Source organism: Octopus sinensis, linkage group LG18, assembly GCF_006345805.1.
Source record: "Octopus sinensis linkage group LG18, ASM634580v1, whole genome shotgun sequence".
In the NCBI taxonomy this organism is placed as follows: Eukaryota; Metazoa; Mollusca; class Cephalopoda; order Octopoda; family Octopodidae; genus Octopus; species Octopus sinensis.
In genome coordinates, this window is record NC_043014.1 from 21,616,739 (window position 1) to 21,640,891 (window position 24,153).

Genomic DNA, 24,153 nt, shown 5'->3' on the forward strand with positions numbered 1-24,153 from the left:
CCAGCGCTTGTTTATGTCCCTGTAATATAGCGGTTCGGCAAAACTGACCGATAGAATAAATACTAGGCTTTAAAAAAATAAATACTGAATCGATTCCTTCGACCAACAATAATTAAATGCGGTGCCCCAGTATGACCGCAGTCTAATGACTGAAACAATCGAAAGATGAAATATAAAGAAGATATGATTTCTTTTTATAACAATTGATTTGGCCTTTAAATTTCGGCATTTGCCTACAACTTGACACCCCTGCGTTATGACAATAGACTCAGCCTTAGACTTCTATCAGTTGCTAACGAAGTTCCTTAGCGAGCCATGCCAGGGAGCCTGCAAGTTATAAAGAATTAGGAATGGAGAATACAAATGAGGAAGAACATTTACACTACACCCTTAGCTCCCATGATTAGAGGAGAAATCGATTGCGATGTTTCCCTGCCCAGTGCCCGGCATCTTCGGCTTCACCAGATTACAATAGTTTAACTACCCTAATACCCCATTCTTAAACAATAGACTCACTATTAGAATTGCATAATTCCGTTAACTACTCTAACACTTCCTACTTTCTCTAAAACAATTGACTTTGTTATAACACAGTCACACCACCACTACTACTACAGCTAGTCATATCACCAACAAAACGTAGGATTCTTTTCGTAGACTCTTGACTTGCTAGAAATAGCAGCTAAATGCCATTCATCTCACGCTCTACCGTATTAAAAAAAGAAGTCACATTGTAATGTAGTAACAGATGCACTAAGTCTGAACTAATGACAGAACAGTCACGGCTGGAACATCTTTGATTACAGCTCCGCTCTGTCAAGCTGACTCGGAGTTAAAGAACATCATTACCATTTCGTGCCAACAAAGAAACCTTTATGTTGTCACTCGACTTGCTAGAAATGGCAGCCAGATCTGTCTCGAATTATATCCCGAAATCTTAAAAAAACAAAAAACAAAACCCCAGAGACGTGTGTGTATTGAGAATAATGTAATTTTAGATATGTTATAACTTAAAAGGTGCGACTGTCACGGTTGGAACGCATTTTATCCTTTGTTCAATCAGTATTGATCTGACGTGAACAACAGCAATGACAACTACAATATTGCCACTACCACAACTTTAGCTTTGTACTACTTCATACAACAACACTATACCACTGCATCATAGCTCTACGATTCACTTGTCAGCCCCCACCAATATTTCCTAACACAATAGACTCCATAACAACGACAACTGCAACGATCAAACAACTGCCCCGTTATCACTACTAACAACAAATATCGGTCAAATCTCCCTTAATTTACACACTGTTTTCTTTGAAAATAAGAAAGAACACATTGGATAACGAAATCCGCTGTCTGAAAAAGAAAGAAAAAGTGAAATGATCACGATTGGAATGCTTTCGATCATAAGCCTACTCGATCGGGTTTCGTCTTGTGTTAAACAATAGCAATAACAAAACGTCAGTATATTTAAAGTTCTTTGTTTACTCTGTTATTCGCCACTAGTTTTACTAAATATAAAGGACTACCAAAATAATTCAATAGTTGTGAAAGTTCTGTCGTTATCCTGTCATCCCCCATCAAATTCTCTAAACACAGCAGACTATACCATAACGACAGTTATGGGGGAAGTTTCTTATGTTTAGATTCGAAAATGTTTTAATAATCCTGTCATCCCCATTAACATCTATAAACGTAACGGACTCTGCCAAACCACTACTACAACATAGTTGCAAAAGTTCTATAATAATCTGTCACCCCTCCATCAAGTTCTCTAAACGTTATGGACTCTGCCCGTAACACAAAGATAATATAGTTGCGAAAGTTCTATAGTAATAGTAATAGTCATTCTTCATCTATTTTTCTAAACGTTGTAGGCTCCACCAACACTACACTATGAGACAACATAGTTGCGAAAAGTCTATAATTATCCCGTCACCCCACCTCGATTTCTCTAAATGTAATGGACTCTGCCAGTACCACTATGATAATATAGTTGCGAAAGTTCTATAATAATCCTGTCACTCCCCATCAATTTCTTCGAACGTCATTGACTTCATCAACACCACTGTGATAGCATAGTTGGAAAAGTTCTATAGGTAGTATCTGGTAATTCCCACTTAAATTTTCCAGAGTAGACTCCACCCCTACGACAATAGTTACCAAAGTTCTATAAATATTCTGTCATCCCACATCAATTTCTCTAAACACATTAGAATTCACCATCACCACTACTATAACAGTGTATCGTAACAAAAGTTTTCCAACTATCCAATCTAGCTACCCCCCCCCCACACACACATACACACATCAAGTTCTCTTAACACAATAGACTCCACCGCCATCCATCGTCCCGGCTCCTCCACAACCTTCACAACAGCAAAGTCTCAACAAGTTCTTGCTAAAACAGGAAGCAACGAAGTGGCGGTGCTGAGAGGGTTGTTCTGTAGGAGGTTCATCAGCTGCCCTCATTGTTCTCACTCTTTCTTCCTTTCTCTCTCTATGTGACTAATAGAAAATAACTGTATAAAACATATACTGACTAAATGTGTGTGTGTGTGTATACACATATATATGTGTATTCTTTGTAATTCTACTTCGAGAGTTGGTACAGCACCATAGTTTTGCTTTACACAGAAACACACCACAGACCTGTATATTATATATCAAAAGTTTATATATATATATATATATATATATATATATAAAGTTTTCTATATAATATCACATCATCTATGTACGAATTATCATATATTATACATTTTTTAAAATTACATATATATATATAACCATACTTCAATAGTTTCTACAGTAGCATTATTTGTTACCCACAGACACAGGATTGTGTGTGTGTGTGTCTGTGTCTGTTGGAATGGAAGCAAGACATCTAGTCTTACCAAAATGGATGTACAGCTAAAAGGATGTCTAATATAAAAGTTGCTGTCAGAGTCAGGCCTCTCACCAAACGGTAAGTTTTTCTCATACATATATATATACACACATCCTCTGTTTTTGTGATATCCATTATTATTATTATTATGTAATAATAGCATCTGGTTCTATACACATACACGCGCGCATGTTAGTAACGAACTGGAAGAATGAGTCCTCAGCTGCGGGAGACGGACATACGATTCTTTTTAACGTAAATTCTGTTTTGTGTTTGTGCGTGCGTATGATCGAAACTTGGTTTTGTCAATTCGGCATAACATTTGGAAGATTTTAGAACTTTCGGCTTCCATTGAGATATAGCGCGCACACATATACACGTGCGTGTGTGTGTGTGTGTGTATTTGTGTGTGTGTGTGTGTGTATTTATATACATATACAGGCATACCTCAATTTACGTCTTTTGGCAGTACATCTGTTTCGACTTTACGTCGGTCCTGGCGAACATATTTAAAAGAATAAAACCAATACTGAAATGGGAAAAATCCAATAAAGTACATGTACAAACCATTTATTAAAATAGATGTCAACTAATATATTTTTTTAAAAACATGCTTTTCGTGTTATGTCGTTTTTCGAGTTAAGTCGCTTTTATTGGAACCAATTATCGATTTAAGTTGAAGTATGCCTGTATTTAGTTTTGTCTTATTGAAACTGAAAGTTTCACTAAAAAAACCATATCCTTTACATGTGTGTGTGTGAATGTAAAGAGAGCGTTTATGCCTGATCAGGATCCTGATTTGTGTATGTAGGGTTTTGTGAGTTGTGTGCTGGTTTATTCAACGGTAAACTTCTCCGGTAACTTTATCTACATATATGGTTGTGTGTGTGTGTATATCATTTCGAGATGTCGAATGTATGTGTTTATAGAGATTATTGCGCACACGCTTTATTTAACGTTATTAATATATGTATAAAATGTGTGTGTATAGATGTGTATAACTACTATAAGGTATATAAATAGATGTATGTATGGATTTGTGTATATCTACTGTAAGATACACACATGATGGCAGACGTGTGTTTCTGGGGCAGCATGCTGCAGACTCCCATGAATATTTTTTCATGCGCACGTATGTAATTATATCTATCTAGATACATACACACTCACACATATACATGTATGTGTGTATATATATATATATATATATAATGGATTACGGAGTTTAAATGGTAATGCAGTAACTTTTATGTGTTGTAAAATTAAATCTCTCCGACCAACATCTCCAGATCGAAAGTCAAACAAGTCAAGACTGGCACCACGGTTACTACCATTACATGTGATACAAACTCCTGCAAATCTATGTATAGGCTTGTGTGTGTATAAACACACAAACGCGCGCGCAATCTGTGTATGTATATATATATATATATATATATATATATATAATATATATATATATATATATATATATATATATATGTATATCTATGCAAGTATGTATATATTTATGTATATGTGTGTGCGTCATCTGTCTTGTGTGTATATATATATGTGTGTGTGTACATATATATATATTATATGCACATATCTTTATTTATACATCTATATTTACACAGATAAACCCATGTATGTGTATATACTTATGTATATATGTATGCAAAAAGGTATGCATACATATATACGCATGTGTACACATACAGCTGTGTATGTAAACACGTATACCTTCCCTTACACATAAGATACAGATATTTATTGTAATGATAGATATTTTAAAGTTGTTTATTGTTAACTGTAGAATTGTATACCTAGTGCCATGTGTGCTTTACCATTTAGTATATACACATACAGTGGATAAAATGATTCTGTTAGTTTGCGAACTTTTCGAATGTGAAACACGTCTGACTCCTTGAAAAAATTGCGAATTACAGCAACGTTAACATTTCAGAAGCGTTTTGTAATCAAGTATGTCTTTAGTAAGGACCAGCACTCCCTCTCCACATGTTAAAGCATGATTCTAAAGAGGCCTTTGAGAAATTCATTACCCAATTTGAAAAGGTTGTTTAGATATGAAGCAAGATGAGAGCGATAAATGGATTAATTTTTTTTAAAGCTTGCAGAGATGAAACAGCCAATTAGCTTTTATGAAACTGGTTGGTCTTAAATTGCATGAGGCGGCTGAAGATGGTTTTACATTGTAACAGAAAAGGTCATTGCATTAACTATATCCATCGAAACATCAGCCTGGAAAATAATTAGGGCTTCCAGAAGAAATTCTGTAGATTGGTGCAAGGGAACAAGCATGTTTTCAGGTTCTGACAGTGGGGAATTCTCAAAATTGAAAAGGACTGTTTTTCTTTACTTTTTTTTCTTTTTTCGATAATTATAGTAAAGGGAGTGCCTTATCATATATTTGCATGTCCATCTCTAAGCCCCAAACAATTTATTAATGACTTTGTCAGTCCTCTAAGACAAATCTCAAAATATTGAGATATAGGTTGGTTATTAGAGGATGTTTTTTGCTAAGGAATAAATAAAGATGGTCAAAAAGGTATTTGGTATAATTTTGCTTTTTATTATGAAGTTACAAAAAAAATTACATTGCAGGGATGCTCTTTTTACAGTTCATGAATAATGTTATGGATAACGTTGTTATGAATGTCCATAATTGTTATGTTGAAATCAACTTCAATGCAAGATGAAACCTGTCTTTGGTATGAACCAAAAACTTTTCACGACAGTGAAGAATGCCTTGTTGCTGTTAAACAATCTCTCAATTGGAAGACGGTAAGACATTGCTCCACCGTGGGAAAAGTTCTGTAGTAGTGTTAGTTTAAATTTGGCTATAGTGGATCGAATCCACTTCATGCCTGCAAGATTCGCTACAGGTCTATCAATAACCAATAGTGTCTGTAATATGATACTATGAAGTATCATACTTTTGCAGAAATTAAAAACAGCTCAACATGGGCTCTTCATTTCTTAGAAGAAAAACAGTTTTACTGTATCAAAATATTGTGAACAGTTTTTAAAATCTCTTTGTGATGTCACTAAAACAAGCAGGAATGTGCTGAAATAGGTTTGAGTTTGAATTAATTTGTGTGTGTGTGTATGTAAAACCACTTCTTAAACCTATTTCACTCTGAGACATTTCATGTTTGTTTTCCCTGTTGCTGACGACATCTCCTATTGCTCCTAAGGCTTGCAAGGGACCTTCAAATCATTCCACACTAATCACAATTCAGCAACAACTTGGCCATCTGAATATTAGGACCAACAATGCCAAGTGAGTCCGCTGACCAACCCACATCCTCTGCTACACAAGGTACTCGAGATCATGCTGAATATCACATTAGTAGATGGAAGCACCTTTATAACCACACTTTTAGCTGAGTAGACCTACCTTTGAGAAGCAGACACAACTATACTAGTCACATGTAAAAGACTCTTTCATACCCTTCTCAAGGAGAAGGTTCACATCCTCCATATATTTACCAGTATGTTTGAATTCAGTGTATACAACCCTCCTCTTCTCATATTCTTTAACAATGGTAACACTGAAATTCATCTTCAGTTTCCGATCTGTCGCAAGATCTTCCAAGGTATTAGTGTCAACATTGATCTTTTTGCGTCTTTAAGATTGTCAGTAAAACGCTTATGTGGCTTGCATTGGGGCTGTTTCCATGCTCCTGGTCACCATATAATACCTGTTTTGGCATGCAGGTGTCCTATGAACAGACAGGCTGACCAGATCACCTAAGTTTCATAATTATGGACTTGATACTTATTACTTTTGCTCACTTGTGTATTATGCAAGCTTTGCTGATGGAATTGCTCAAGATGTTGGATATACCCGTGGCAGGTTGTCCCGGTCTCACATCCATACAACAGTGCATGTTGGAACACATGTTTGATAGATCTTAACTTTTTTTACTGCTTTGATCTCAGATTGTAACCAGAGCCTTAATTCAAGCTTTCCAAATGCATCACAGGCCTTAGGAAGTTTATAACTGGCCTCCTTATCAAGAGTATTAAATGTAATGTACTACCAAGATAGATATACCCATGATTTTTAACTTTTTCTTACATACTTTATACACCTTGGCAAAAATGAGTAGTACTTGTATTTCAAAGGACCAGTCTTGTCACATTCTGTGTCATACTGAATCTCCCCGAGAATTACATTAAAGGATTTGAGCGAGGTCGTTGCCAGTGCCACTGGACTGGCTCCTGTGCAGGTGGCATGTAAAAAACACCATTTGAGCATGGCCACTGCCAGTGCCCACTACACTCTCGGAGTGGTTGGTATTAAGAAGGGCATCCAGCTGTAGAAACTGTTCTAGATCAAGACTGGAGCCTGGTGCAGCCATCTGGTTTGCCAGTCCTCAGACAAACCATCCAACCCATGCTAGCATGGAAAGCGGACGTTAAATGATGATGATGAATGCATGTCTATGGAGTGCTCATCCATTTACACTTTAATTTCATGAGCAGGCTGTTCCATTTTTCAGATCAGCTGGAACCCTCGTTATTGCAACTGATGAAGTGCTGGTTTTTGTTGTTTTTTTATGCAATCATTTACTTGTGTTATCATTATCATCACCTAACATTCATTTTCCCTGCCGGCATGCACACATACACATGCATATACACACATATACATATATACATATACATATACACTCACATAATCTTGTGAGATTGGTGCTTAAACTGTTGCAAGCTGACAACTGCAAGAACATGTACAATTTGTGAAAAAGTACTGGTTGTAGCCATCAATGCAGGGCCTGAGCAGAGGGACATAATATAAGTTTTGAGTGAGTTGAAAGTGCCTGTGTTGATGTGGTGCTTGACCTTCCAACTTTGGAGTCCAGAGTCTATTTTAATAGCCTTGCTTCTATTGATGAACTTCATTGTTCAAAGAAAACTATGAAACCACCTGAACAGCTTTAGGACTTGATTATTCTGTTAGATTGTGTAAAATCTAATTCCAAATAGTTTATACTACTGCTGTTAACTTTAGTTAATTTTACAGTCTCATAGTTTATTGTTTGTTGTTTTTCATAATAGATGTATCATGTGATAAGTGCTTTCTCTCACTTAAAGCGAGACACGATGACCTTCCCTGCCAATGAATAGTAATCCGGCTCTCTGCTTTCAAAGACGGAATTAAAAAATCTTTTACTTGAAATTAGTGAATGCCTTAATATTTATTCATCTAATTCATACTAGCAGGAGGAAATGGATGTAAAACAAATGTATAAATTGTTTGTGTGTATGCTCTCCTGTCTCTTGTCATACCTTCATCCACTTCAACACACCCAGCATCATGTCATGTTACACTTCATCTTTCACATCCTATTTAACATCACAACTCACATCCTGGGAGTTTGGCTAAGTTTATTAACTTCCTTAATTTTTAGATCATCCCAGCTTTAGAATAGTTTAATGTGACTATAATAATTGACTATAATAATACATCACTGCTGCTGACTTTTATGCAACAGTTAAAATTACTATACAAGTTATACCATAGCTAAAATTTGAAAATGTTTTCCCAGAAAAAAACTTGATTAGAGATGCTTATTCTAAGGGATGGTTTGAAATCAGTACCAAAATATAAGATGTGATGTACACTTCTCATGAAAAATGCAATGGTTTCTTTCCACCATGCAGCCCATTTTGTTTCACCCACTTTCACTTTTATGTGGCTGTTTTATGTAACTAAATCAAAAGACCAAATGTACACAATTCTTTTCCTAACAATATTTCCTTGTTTCTTTTGCTTGTTAGTCTGCATAACTTTAATTCAAATATCTGATTAGTCTTTTACAAAGTAATTTTTCTATACTATTAGAACACATATATGATGGAAAGGAGGAAGATGAGTAGAAACAAGTAGAATGATATTATAGCTCATGATATTTAACTTAGCCACAAGGTGATACAGTTTTGGGGCAAGGAATGTAGTTTATTTAACCAATCCAATACACGACTACTCCTAATTCATAGAACATAGAAGGATGTTGGCAGTCAAAAATGGAAGTATACAATACTTTTATTATTGTAAACTTTTTGTTTATTTTAAATTTCATTATTTGTTTTAGATCAATAAATTAAAAGTTTGTCATCTATATATATAAAACAGAAACTGTGTGTGTGTGCAAGATCGAAGGTTTATAACTCGAGTTCCCCCTAACCAATTCCAGTGAAATTTCAGACATGCATTTGGTATGTTTTAGTCATAACAACTGCTTCGATCAATGTTCGGTTTTCGCAAAAACTCGATCATTAATTATCGATTTTTTTTCAAACAGTTGTCTGATTTTGATCAAACTTGACGTACCTATGCATTCTTACCCAAGGTTTTTCGTTTCATTATTATTTTTTTCAAATTCCGGTTTGTTTGAGTACAGCATGGGAAAAGCCAACTCAAAAAATGCCTTTAAGGCAGGCCATAGCGCTGGAACCAATGAGCCGATTTAAACCAAACTCAGTAAACGAATGCATTTTCACTCAACAAGTCTTATGCCATGGTATATTTCATTAAATTGCACTTTGTTTGAGCACAATTCGATAAACTCACATTCGAACAAAATGCCTTTGTTGTGGTAACTCCTGATTTGTTTTTCTCAGAACACTGACCCCATTCCTTCTCTGATGCATAAACAATTAATCTCTACCATGGTGTGCACATACATTGTGACCCCACGTGACCTCAAAATAGCCACTGCCAAGAACAGTAAACATCCGGCACTGAGGCTTTCCATTGCAATAAATGAAAGCCATTTCTATGTGTAGCATGAGATAGTTAAAGCAATAACAGCCTCTGCACTGCACAAGCTACTGGTAAGTACTTAATACTTCTTTCATCCATTTCACTATTAGTAGTAACCGGCATTGCACGGGTCTTAATAGATTACCATGAAACTGCGGAAACATGAGGCCTTACACTTGAGAAAAGACAGTTTGGGGCGTGACATTGTTAAAGCAATAACCTTGGTAACCTCTTGAATCAAATCAATACCAGAGCTACCTTTCGAAAAGTTATATTTTTGCGCTGTTTACGGTTTCCGTGTACAAGTGCTTTTGGGTGAAGCCGGGCCAAACCACTGAACCACCAGACCAATTCAATTGAAATTTCAGATATGCATTAGATATGCTTGAAGAGTCTGTGTTGCTGTTTTCCCCTATGTTCTAATCATATGTCCATAGCAATGGAACTGTGACCACTCAATGTAGAAAAGTAGTAGCCTGACTGAAGAGGCTCCCTGTTCTCTGAGTGACATAACTTGTTAAGTAGCCTTACTCCAGTGATCTTTCAGAGGAACCCTGTTTTAGCTGTTTGTATTGGAATACAGAGAGAACTAAAAACCTTTGATCTATCATCCACAAAAATACAAGGCACTCTTGGAATCCTTTATCTTTCAGTTATTACACACGTGCATACACACACACACACACACACACACACAAGTATATGTTTGTGTTTATATTACAAAACCATACAAGTAACATCATTCCCTGGTTTCACACATACCTGAAGGAAGGATGGCAAGCTTCTTAATTCATTACAATGTGTCTCTGTTTTAACTTACGGTCACCTCTCTATTTTCCCTTTATAAGCCTTTCCATAAATGCATGTTAGAGATGCTGTTCTTCCCCTGTATGACGGGCTGCCAATCATATAGGTTCCTGTCATCTCAAGTACAAAACAAGGGTAAAACCGAATTCTACTGTTTTTACTCTACTTCAAAGGATGGTCAGCAAAAAATTCAGAGAATCTGTGATACATACAACATTGGAATTATATCCAAAAGTAACACCATGTTTCAGATTTCTCAACAAATTTAAAATTACCAAACACATATGAAATGCATCTAAACCATCTTGTAAAGAAGAAACTGAGAAGTCTCTAAAAGTTAAAATAGAGGAAAACTGAAAACCCCAGAAAGAGGAGAGACTTAAGTCAGGAATGATTAAATAAATATAGTTGAAATAAAATAATGGAATGAAACTTCCATAATTGATAGAGAACCGCAGTAGACACTCAGAATAATCAAAGAAACAGTAGAAGTTACAGAAACACTTATTAGTAATGTGAGCACTGAAATGATTTCAGTATAGCTGACTTGACTGGAAAATGAATTGAAGAGAGCCTATAAATCAAGCATTGATTATACATGAACTAGAAATCTTGTGGAGAGGAATTACTATGCTTGGTGTGGAAATAAAGGTGTTTAGTTTGCAGATATCCAGGAATAAGAGATGTTAATGTGAAAAAATATAACCTTTTAAATATGTATGAGTATGTAGTGAGGATTAAAGGATAAAGACACCCCCCCCTGTCATTAATGACCATGAGATTGCACCTAGAAAGTTCCCATCCTAGGCATAAGTCCAAGCAAGATTGTTTATGGAAGACCAGCAGCTGCCCATCTCCACACTACTGATGTTATCCAAGGGAAAGGCAAAGGCTGATACAGCTTGGCACCAGTGATGTTGTAACTCATTTTTGCAGCTGAGTGAACTGGAGCTACATGAAATAAAGTGTCTTGCTCAAGAACCCAACACACAGCCCAGTCCAGGAATCAAACTCACTACCTCATGATTATGAACCTGGTGCTCTAACCAGTGAGCCATGCAAAGGAGTTTAAGGAAGAGAGCTAAAAGACCTTTTAAAAATTAATTACTATAGAGAAAAGAAACATCATTAACTTCAATAGTAATTCTTACGAAGAAAGACTAAGAGGGTAATATTTGAAATCCAAATTAAAAACTGGATAGGAGTATTAGCAGAAGTGAGTTCTTTGAGAAATATCATAACAGTTCCAGATGAATTTTATCCTTATTACATCTTCTCAGCAGAACATAGTCTAACCAATACTTAATAGATCCAAAGTAACTGAATGAATAAAGGCTTTGAGTTGAAAACATTCACAGATTTAGAAGATTAAAATAGTAAATTATATATCAATAAGATTTTCTGTGTGTGTGTGTTCTAACTGATGACCATTGTTGTCCATGTACTGCTTATAATGCAAAGCAATAGAATCACAAACATTAAAAATCATTTTGGTCAGTATTTGTGCACATTCTCATCCAGTGACTCAATTTGTCAACTGTTGCCACTTTTGTACTGTAAACTTTTGTCTTTTATGTATCCCCACAAAAAAAAAAAATGTCTAGTAATTTGTGGTCAAATGAATACCAAAAATATTTTACTGGGCCTTTTCTTCCAGTCCACCTGTTTGGCAAAATCTCATTATGGTAGGCCCTTATATTACCATGGTATGTAGGAGTGTCATGTCTTGCTTGATATTTGAAATAAAACTTCACATCTTCAAATTCCTCTTGGATACTTTGCATGACAGATTGTTGCAGCATGTTCAAGTAAATGGAACTAATCATATCACCATTAAAAAAACGAAAAGGTCCAATTAATCCTTTCAATAGTATACTGTAACTCCTGGTAAATTAACACAATGTTCCCTTGTAGTATGCAGATTCTCAGGCCAGTATTCTAGAACATTTCTTGTGGACAGTTCCATCTGCTTAACCTCCAAATCAAGTGATGATAAGCTGCATAGGTGGATCCATTTGAAACTCTCTCTCTCTCTCTCTCTCTCTCTCCCCTTCAGCTACCTTTTCAAACTTCTTGTAACACTTTAGGAAAATTTCCTTTGGTCAAAGCTTATTCTGGCTCTCTTCATTATCACTATTAGGTTAAAGTGGTAAGCTGGCAGAATTGTTCACATACTGGACAAAATACTTTGTGACATTTCTTTCAGCTTTACATTCTGAATTCAAATTCTGCAGAGGTTGACTTTGCCTTTCATCTTTTCAGAGTTGTACACTGGTGCCATGGTAATTGACTACCCCCTTTCATTCAAAATTGCTGGCCTTGTGCCTATAGTAGAAATAATTTCTATTGGGTTAAATCTAAAAAGAAATGAGTTATCTGCTATTAAAGTGTGTATGCATTTCTCGGTAGTACACCCTATGTTAGCATGTTGCATATATAAATATATGCATACATTGTATGTGTGCTGATGTGTACCTACAAAAAACTACATGAAAGAGGACCTTTAACAGAATCCACTCTGTTGCAAGCATTTAGGCCAGTTTTCTGGTTTGAGAGGACTTTTTACCTTCTTTTATTAAAGACTAGCTGAATTACCCAGTGTTGCCCAGGATACTGAGGTTCTTATTCAGATTGGTTAACAATAAATATGAAGATATGTATTTTTTCTCATAATTATTTCAAAATATCTATATTTTATTTAAAAATATCCAAATTGTAATGATAATAGAATTTAGAACTGAAAATCTGCCAATCTTGAAGCACCTCAGTGTAAACAATATTCATTGTGTAATTTTTTTGTTGGTGTCCAAATGAATAAATTGCTGTTTCCAACTTGTGAGCAACCAACATAAAGTTGGCCATGGGAAAAGCATGTAGTAGAAAGATAAAGTTCAACTACCTTGAGGGACTGACCCTGAGATTTGCTAATTGAAATGGAAACTGAAGCCTCTTAAATTTAAATGGAACATCTGTAGGTATGAGAGGAAATTTTGGAATAAAGATGTTTTCTTCTTTGTGACTACCTGAGAGTGTTGCCTGTAGGACATGGGACTTCATGGCAGTATCAATTAAGCAAGTTTCATTACGCAGGCAAGGTGGGTCAAGATTCCTAAGCAACATAATGGGAGCATCCAGCTTTAGTGTGAAGTTATGCGGTGGTTTCCCAGTTGGTTTAAGTGTATTCAGAAATTCAACAGGGTATTGAACAGCCTGATCTTGGTCAACTGTTGTGTGAATTGGTGGAAAAGTAATTTCTGATGTATATGTTAACTTTTGAAGTTCATGATCAAGTTTATCAACCATTTCATTCGTTGAAACCAGTATAGCTCTTTCACATAACCAGTTTACATCTGTGGAATTGACAATCACACGCTCACACACATACACTTTCACATCCACTGACACACACACTCTCACATACACTGACATACATATACTAAAACATACACAGACATACATTTACGTAATGAACACACAAACATAGACACACTCAGACACATATACACCCATACAAAATATGTCATGGTAGTGGTATAAAATGTCCTTTACTATGTGGTACGTAACGAATGTGCAAACACACACACACACTCATAGACACTCATATACAAAATATATCATCATTGTATAAAATGTCCTTTACTATCTTGTACATAATAAACGCAGAAACACACACACATTCACGGGCACATACACACTCATATACAAAATGTGTCATCGTCATATAAAATCCCCTTTACTATGTCATACATAACAAACATGCAAACACACACATACTGACAGGCACATACACACTCATATACAAAATGTCGTCATCGTTGAGGTATAAAATCTCCTTTACTATAGTTCTGTATTTAAGAGATGAGGAATTATGTACATTATTTACATTTGACAGATATTTGTTCTCATCTTGTTTGTTGTTAACACAAGAGTTCAGCTGATGTATCCTCCAGCTTTCTTCAGGTGTCTTGGGGAAATTTCGAATTTAGGTTCTCATTCCTAAGACACCTGAAAAAGGCTGGAGGGTATATCAGCCGAAACATGTTAACAACAAACAAGATGAGGACAAATATCCTCCTTTACTATGTCGTATGCAATGAAAGCACAAATAGACACTCACAGACACATACACACTCATACAAAATGTGTCGTCATTGCCGTGTTATAAAATGTCCTTTAGTTTGTCATGTGTAATGAACATGGAAATGCATACATACTCACAGACACACTCATACAAAATGTGACGTCATCATCGTGGTATAAAATGTCCTTTACTATAGTTGACTATAGAAAGATTATTTTCAAGAAAAATGTTGTATTGTGTTAGTCAAAATGAAAATAAAAATTACATGTTGACACTTGTGGAGTGTAATACTATTACCTTGTAAAATTTGATTTGATTTGGTGGAGCTATTTAAAAATGCATAAGGAACAGATACAAAGAATTTTATATAGAGAGAGAGACAATTCGCTGATGTTTTACACAGGTTGTATGACTGTACTATTTCTCATGTTGGTTTCTATTTTTCTGTTTAGTATGACTATATTATATAATTGTTATTGTGTTTTCTCTATTCACAGAGAATTGGAACTTGGTTCTCATGACATTGTAGAAATCTCTGGTGATACAATTAATGTGACCAACACTAAGGTGAGTGTATTCATATATTCATAGAGGCACCCAAAAAATAATCTGGGGCTTAAAGTATTAGTAAACTATATCTTTTTCTGAACTATTTTCATTCATTTTTTGTTAAAGCAAAATTTGAACAAACAATAGAGATATATTTAGACTATTTAAAACAACAACATTGTGCAAAATTCCCCCATATTCTACTTCAGGGTTGGTGTTGAATGTTCTGTCAACACCAAATGGTTAAAAATGGTTCCACCAGGCAAAGGTTACATATCATCTTTCACCAAACACATTCCATCTTTTGCCAGTATATCCCCAAGGACAGTTCACTCCTCCCAAGATAGCATTTCTTTTCTAAGACTGCTATATTTTGGTGATAGACCCACTAGTACAATCTGTTGGATGATCTGCAGTGAGGGATCAAACATACAGATGAATATGTTTGAGAACCTCTATAGTGTACTAAATAGCTTGGATATTCACATTGAAGAACATGTCATCAGAAATACATCAGCTAAAAAAAAAAACACATGGAGAAATGCCAACCCAAAATATCATACTTAAAATCAAAGCAGCAGAACACAACGTCAGTAATTTAAGGATTAAGAAGATTGGCCTCACTCATAAACTGAATCAATTTATTAACAATAAGCAGGTGTGGCTGAGTAATAAGAAGCTTGCTTCCCAACCACATGGCTCCAGGTTTAGTTCCACTGTGTGGCACCTTTGGCAAATGTCTTCTCCAATAGCCTTGGACTGACCAAAGCCTGGTGAGATGATTTAGCAAATTGAAACTGAAAGAAGTCTATTGTGTGTGTATCTGTGTCTTTGTGTATGTGTTTGTCCCCCGCCACTACTTGACAACCAGTGTTGGTGTGTTCACACCCCTGTAACTTAGCAACTTGGTAAAAGAGACTGATAGAATAAGTACCAGGCTTTAAAAAAAGTACTGTGATCAATTCGTTCAACTAAAATTTCTTAAAGGCAGTGCCCCAGCATGGCCACAGTCTAATGACTGAAACAAACGATAACAGATGAACCACATGAAACAGATTGGTAAATACAACACCAGTTTGCCACTATTCTCTATTTTCTCTTGATAAAGATGCTTTATCCCTGAAATATTGGAAAAACAAGGTAAAGTGTAAACTATTCTTTTGTTTTCACTCTTTTACTTTCAACTATCATTGTACTGGCTTTTAAAACAATTTTAACAACTGTATCACAATACTTCATCATCATGCCTGAATAAGACTGCCTTTCTTTATTATGTTGAATCAGTCTTCATCAGTTAGTGTAGATTGACAGATGTAATGTTTATACATACTAATATGTAATATTGAGAGATAGCTCAGTATATTGGTTTTCATTTATTACATAGATGTATTAATCCTATGTATGGTGGTAGTGGTAGTGGCTGTGGTGGTGAGGGTGGTTGTGTGTGTGTGTAAAAATAATACCAAAACATCTTCCAATCTCCTGGTTTGAAACTATTACTCTGCAGAAAATATTTTCCAGTATTTTCAACTCTTAAGCATGCCACACACAAGTATAACATTTACATACGGATTTGGAATACTGAAATAACACACCACTTGGATTGTAGCCCTATCTATATGATGTGTGTGTGTGTGTGTGTGCGTGCGTGCATATATATGTACATGTGTGTGTGTATATATATATATGTGGTCTGGTCAATAAATATCCTGACCATTGTCATAGTAACAAAGCTAAAGCACACTGGGCACAGATTGACCTTGAACTCTGCTGTGCATGCACACTAAGTTATAACATTCTATCTCACTTCCGCTGTTTACTGCAGTGCTTGAAAAGAAGGTGTGTAGCGTCTGGTTGTCGCATTGACAATGACAAAGTTGAGCAGAGAATCTGCATCAAATTTTGCCAAAAGCTTTGTGATACCTGCTCAGAGGCCTACGCAAAATTTTCAAAAAGTTTCCATCATTCTTGACACAATCAAGGAGATCTTGTGCAACTGAAGCCTAAATGTCCTTTTGGTCAGCTAAAAGCAGTTTTAGCACAAAGCTGGCAGACATATGTCTCATACCCAAATCTTCAATAATAATAGACTGAACTGTAACTAATCACGGCTGGTGATTTGACAATTTCCCCTCACAGCTGCATGCACATCTGTGCTGTTTTTGTCTGTTCAGCTGGTTGTGGGTCTCCCAGAACATTTGTCAATATCGACAATTTTCTCTCCTATCTTGGAAATGTCTGATCCACTCATATACTCCTCTCCATACACTTTCTGAAACTCCGCGTAGGCCTCTGAGCAGGTATCGCCATAACTTTTTCTGTCATGGTCAATGCAATGATCACATGCTACACACCTTCTTTCCAAGCACTGCTGTAAACAACAGAAGTGAGCTAGAATGTTAAAGCTTAGTGCTCATGCAGAGTTCAGGGTCAAGTTTTGCCAAGCGGCTTTACTCTGTGTGCTTTAGCTTCATTACTGTGGCAACAATCCAGATACTTATTGATCAGACCTCATATATGTAATATTTACTCATTTCCTACCTTGAGGTGCCACTTGGACACCTCGTCTCCTTGCAGCTACTACTGATTCATTTCTCCCCCGTAAAAGTGGTCACCTACAACTAGAACCTACTTTGTGCCCCCACCACTTCTTTTGTACCTTAACCTTCACCTGCTACCATAAACTCCTTCTCTCAGGTTTTATAAGCTTGCAGGCTGCATGGCAACCTCAGTAATTCCAAAGCACCCAGTACACATTATAAAGTGGTTGGTGTCAAACAGGACATCCAACCATAGGAACCATGCTAAAGCAGACATCGGAGCATAATGCAGTCCCTGGACCCACTGGATCCTGTGAAAACGTCCAACCCAAGCCAGCATGGAACATGGATATTAAATGGTGATGATGTAATACATGTTAAGTATTTGGCATTAGGAAGGGTATCGAGCTGTAAATACTATGCCAAAAACAGATCCTGCCAGTACTGGTGCCACATAAAAAGCACTCAGTTCACTCTGTAAAGTGGTTGGCATCAGGAAGAGCATCCAGCTGCAAAAACCATGGAAACAGACTATGGAACTTGGTACAGCTCCAAAGCCTTACCAGTTCCTGTCAAGCTGTCCAACCATGCCTCCATGGAAAATGGATGATGATGATGATAACATTAGCACATAGTATTACTTCAACATCTGGATATCAATGTATACCTCTTTTAAAAGGAACAGCCTGCTCATAAAATTAACATGCAGGTGGCTGAGCACTCCTCAAATACATGTGCCCTTAATATAGTCCTCAGGGAGATTCAGCTTGACAAAGCAGACCCTTTGAATTACAGGTACTACTCATTTTTGCCAGCTGAGTGGACCGGAGCAACGAGAAATAATGTCTCACTTAAGGACACAACACACTGCTGGGAATTGAACACACGACTTTACAAACCAAATTTCATAACCACTAAGTCATGCATATTCACTAACACACATACACACATATTCAATAGCTATTATATATATTTGTTCAGACAAGCAGATATTTATTATCTGTCTTCATCTTCCTACTTATATGTGTGTGTGTGTGTGTGTGTGTGTGTGTGTGGTTTCCTCCATTTACCGTACATCTCTTGTTTCAAAACTAGTTAATTTAATTCTTTAAGAGTTCCCTCCCCATCTCTCTCTCCCTCTTACTCCACTACTCTCTGTTCCTGTTCTATTCTCTTCTTTTCTTCCTCTCACTCTTTCACACTAACAACTCTTTTGTCTCTATCTGTAGTGTAGGCATAAACAATTGTATCTGTGTGTGTTTGTGCGCACACACACACACGCATGCGTCGCTTGTAAATAAACAGCTGTATATGTGTATGTGTGATATTTGTAACTTCGCTTTTGACTTGAGTCATACATAAAATGGGATGGACAAATGTGGGTGCGTGCACAAGTGTAGTTGTGTGTATTTACATTTGTATTTAACTATATTGTATTCATGTATGTATCTGCATGGTTGTCTACTTCTCTATACTTGTATGTATAGTTTCTACACAGTTGTGTGTGTGTGTGTGTTAAAAGTATGTCAATGTGTTCAAATTTGACATTTCTGCTTCAACTTGACTCACTGTTCAGTATTTGCTTTAGATAATGTTGTTGCTTAGTCGCAGCTCAGTCCTAATCAAAGCATACCTGTGATCAAAGACTTTCCCACTATGACCATCCCGTTTTCTTCAACTAGGAAGTGTTCCCTCTTTAATGTTCCCTTTAAATAGTGCTGATAAAGTAAATGTCATATACTGAGATTTAATATAACTTATATCACCACCCACCTGTCTTTATAGCATCATGCTCTTATTGTTGGAAGGATTTCAAGAATGGTCTTTTGTTGTTAAGCATGAGGTAGTTGTCATAGCAACAATTCACTTCTTTTCCCATGCATTTGACATTGGCATTAGTGCCCACAACAACATCCCTACTGAATCAACAAGGGAGCTTCTATGTTAAGGATGGGGAAGCTGTTTAGCATCAAGGGCAAATTATAAGGGTGGAGAAGTTCTTTAGCTGGGGCACCACCTTGAAGTGTTTTAATTGAACAAATTGACCCCAGTACTTATTTTAAAGTCTAGTACTATTGGTCTCTTTTGCTTAACCACTAGGCCACAAGGAGATAAACAAACCAATACTTGTTGTCAAGCAGTGGCAGGGTTGTGTGTGTGTGTTCTTATTTCTGTCATTGAACTGGTGTCATACTGAGGTACCGCCTTGTAAGGCTTTGTCATTCGAATCAACTCCTGTACTTACTTCAAGTCTGGTAATTATTTTATTGATCCCTTTTTGCCTATCAAGTAATGGGAACAAATACAAAGAGAGACACCCGTTCTCATGCACACACACACACACATATATGCTTCTGTCAACTAAATTCACTCATTAGGCATTGGTTAGCCAGGACTAAAGTAGAGAATGCTTTCTAGATGCTACAGAATGGGACTGAACTTGAAACCATATGGCTTTGAAATGAATTTCTTAACCACAAAAACATTCTATGTTTGTAAGTATACATATACAGGATGAGCCAGGTATTCTGAATAAACTTGGGCTACAAATGGATGATGGCATAATGTAATGTTACATGATAGCTGCCAAATTTCAATGTTCCCATTTCTCTTTCAGACACATCAACTGCCTCAATATAGCAGATTCCTATCTGACATAAGAACGGAGAAGGCACTCAGTGCTCATGACTTTAGCTTTCAATCACATTGTCTCAGAGATTGTCAGCTTCTAAATGTGGCTGGGTCCTTTGTGTTCAGGTTTGGGAAAGATTTGGTAATCGTCAGGTAGTGAATATCATCCATAACCAAGAGGAAGAGATATTCTTAGTGGTCAGACTTCATCAAGTTAGGCATATTTGTCTAGCAGGTCTAGGACATCATCAACAACCACAGTAAATTCATGGTGGCCATCACCAAACAACTGAATGTAGCAGTCCACTATCAGATGTGTGATATATTAGGACATTAAGTACAAATGTGAGATATAGTCATGTAATTTCATGGGTCTCTTGATTTTAGCTTCCTGGGCTGCTGTCATTGGCAGTGGTGGCCATTCTGAGTGGCATAAGTTGGGACTACCTGATCATAGCATACAGCAGTCACTTATATGGCTGCATTGGAGCTGTCATAGAGGTTGGTGGCAGTTTTGTTGAATGGCTTCTTTCTTTTGTGAACATGTGTGTCATGGCAGTTTACCCTGTAGCTTGATGCCTTTGTTTTCCTCTTGTCTTGTTTCAATCTTGCCTGATGCATATATATATATTAGAGGAAAAACCAAAGTAGAATGAGTGTCTCAAGTCATTTAGAATAATTTAATTAGGGTGAGGTAAACTTGAAGTTTTGCACCCGTTTCTGGGATAACCCAAGTGGTAGGTTAATATGTCCACAGACTGGGTATTCTGTCATCAGAGACAAGGTATGAATATTTTAGGCAAGGAAAATTTACAGTTTACAAGGAATAAGATAGAAGAATAAAGAGTAAAGGTAGTTAGAAGAATATAGGCAGGAGAATAATGTTCACAACTCATAATTTTCCAGAGAATATGGTTGTTGGTTGGTACTTCCATGAAGGTACAGGTCCTTAGTTAAAATCCTAGGAAAATCCAAGCAGTCCTTTATATTTTAAAAGTTGCCAGATCTTTCGTCTATAAAGTTTGTAAGGAGCTAGAGACTGAGGATGGAAACATGTTACCAGTATCAAAGCATAAAAAGCATTCTAAATGCTCTGAAATCATCAAAACACCTGAATTTATCCAGCAAGTTCAACAGATCATTGATTACAATCCCAGAAAGTTCATGAGGTCAGTTGCAAAAGATCTCCATGTGTCAGAAGGAACAGTCAGAAATGTTGTTCACGAAGACATCAGATATGTCTTATATGATGAGGAAAGGTCAATTTATCAGAAAAAGCATGAGAAGTTCACTACATCTAAAAGGCTCTTAAACAAGCAGAAGAATTGATTTGGTTTTCCTCAAATGAGCAAAACTTCGACCAAGATCAAAAAACTAACAGAAGAAATAGCAGATGGTTATGTGCAGACCTTTCTGAAGTTTCAAGTGTTATACATACAAAATTTCCTGCAACTGTCATGTTTTTAGGGGTTGTCAGCAACGAAGGACATGTGATGCCTCCTTACTTCTTTCCACAGGGCCATAAATTTAACTCTGCTGCCTACATTGAGGTCCTGGAAATAACTGTTAAACCCTGGGTAGACTGTATGCAATGGAAGGCCATATGTGTTTCAGTAAAACTCTGCACTGTCACACATGGCTCTTGTAACACAGGAATGGATGGTTGAAAATTTTCATGATCACGTAACCCCTAACATTTGGCCTCCTAATTCCCCAGATCTCAATCCATTGGACTATTACATATGGAGCATTGTTGAGAGAGAGGTCAATGAACATGCCCATAACACCAAAGGTTCTTTGAAAGCTGCCATAGTCTGAGTAATGTCCAAAATGAAACAGGACCACTTTATTCAAGCATGTAGATGATTTAGATCTTTTATAGAAGCAGTCGTTGAAGCTGAAGATGGCTTTATTGATTAACATTATAGAAAAGAAGGTTTATTTTTATCCTCATAGCATTTTGTGATAAATAAAGTTATCAGCTGTTATTATATATCTGTTTTTTTATAAACATAAATCTGTCCTCAAATATCTTACGCACCCTGTACACACACACACACACGTGTCTTTATGTTTGTTCTATATTATCCCTTGACAGCCGGTGTTGGTTCATTTACGTCTCTATAACTTAGTGGTTCAGCAAATGGGACTGCTAGAATAAGTATCAGACTTAAAATTTAAAGTACTGGGGTCAATTTTTCAACCTTTCAAGGTGGTATGATTGCATGGCTACAGTCTAATAACTGAAACATGTAAAAAGAGAAAGAAAAATAAGATAAACACATACCATTTTTGCTGTTGTATAAGATTTTTTTTTTTTTTTTGTAATTTTAAATGTAACCAAAAATTGCCCTGATTCTCATGCAGCTGTGGAAGACCAAGTGTTGTAGGGTAGGGAGCTGGAAAAGCATAAATCCACTAGGCACAATAATTGTTACTAATAATAGAATATTGAAAACAAGCCAAACTATCACAGTATGTTTGCATTAACTTAAGAATAAATTGCTTATGGTATGTTGGAAGTTATGTGGAGAGGTCATTATATCTTCCTCTGCATACATAACCCACACTTGATGCATGTCTTACATTATTTAATGACTGTTCTACCTTTAAGAAACATTGTTTTAGTTATCTAAATGAAATTCTCTGAGAAAGATGAAAGGAATGTTTAACTTTCATCTGCTGATCAGCTATTTGCAATGAGTGGATGACAACAAAAGCATAGCAGTGGTGCACCACCTTGATAACTGATAACACAAAACATCATTGTGAAAAATATGAGTTTTACATACTGTGTGGTAATTGTCTTGACCAACATACAAACATCTTACACAGTTTATCTGAAAGAAGAGAATACAGTACTTGTGTAATGTAGTTTATAGAGGATAAATTTATGGCTTCATGCTTTATTCCAGTACACTGTCACAGCATTATATTTGAATGCATAGAATCATACATTTTCCCCTTAATAAACCATTTAAAAATATCTTTCAATCTGGCACACCATCACTTATGATGATGAGATTTCCAGTTGATCCAATCATTGGGACAACCTGTTTATGAAATTAACATGCGAGTGGCTGAGCACTCCACAGACTTAAGTACCCTTAACATAGTTCTCAGGGAGATTCAGCATGACACAGAATGTGATGAGGGTGGCCTTTTGAAATAGAAATACAACTTATTTTTGCCAGCTGGCAAAAAATATCTTTCAATATAGGAATCTTGACATGCCTGCTCAACATACTAGAATGTTAGTAGAGGCTGCTAAGTCTTATTTTGTCATCTTGAATAAGGAAGGACACATTGGTTAATAGTTCTACATACATTATATCTAAAAGAAAAACATGAGGTCTCACTGGAATGCATTAGCCCATTAGCATTCAAATTACTCTGTCACATGTAATGCTTATTTATTTACATTGTTTTGAATTAATCCTGCATTATCTTGTAGCTTCAAGATTTTGATGTGATGGATCTGGTTAGTTTGAACATAAAACATAATATTTGGGCCAGATATGGTTGGTTTAAATATGTAAGAGTTGGGTCATAAGCCTGCCCAGTGAGAGTTGACCTGCTGCTAAACTACAACTACTGGTATTTATTTGAATGACGCCCCACTACCAAGAAGATGAAAGGTAGTGGTGAGAATTGAACACAGAATGTAAAAGATCATATCTGAGTTTTGTAAGGAACTATGTCCAGTTCCCTAAGGATTCTACCTCCCACTGTTCTTGTTTTTGATTTTGATACACTATTCAATCTTGGTTTTTGATTATAACAAGGTAACCTTTGATCTAGCAATGGTGCTGGTGGTGACAGAACTTTTGACCAGCTGTTGATGGGGGTAATCAACTAACATTTCCATTACTGC

General features: G+C 36.3%; 1 protein-coding gene across 4 annotated transcripts in view; it reads left to right on the forward strand.

Annotated features, from left to right (window-relative positions):
• The first annotated feature begins 358 nt into the window (after positions 1 to 358).
• Positions 359 to 24,153, forward strand: part of LOC115221405 — a 141,599-nt gene continuing 117,804 nt past the window's right edge. For all 4 annotated transcript variants that reach the window (XR_005002817.1, XM_029791583.2, XM_029791584.2 and 1 more), the window contains exons 1-2: positions 359 to 2,971; positions 15,057 to 15,126. Coding sequence is in view for 3 of the 4 variants with exons in the window: in XM_029791583.2 (XP_029647443.1) it covers positions 2,925 to 2,971; positions 15,057 to 15,126 (117 nt within the window). In the remaining variant the exon portion in view is untranslated. The remainder of the gene's footprint in view (positions 2,972 to 15,056; positions 15,127 to 24,153) is intronic.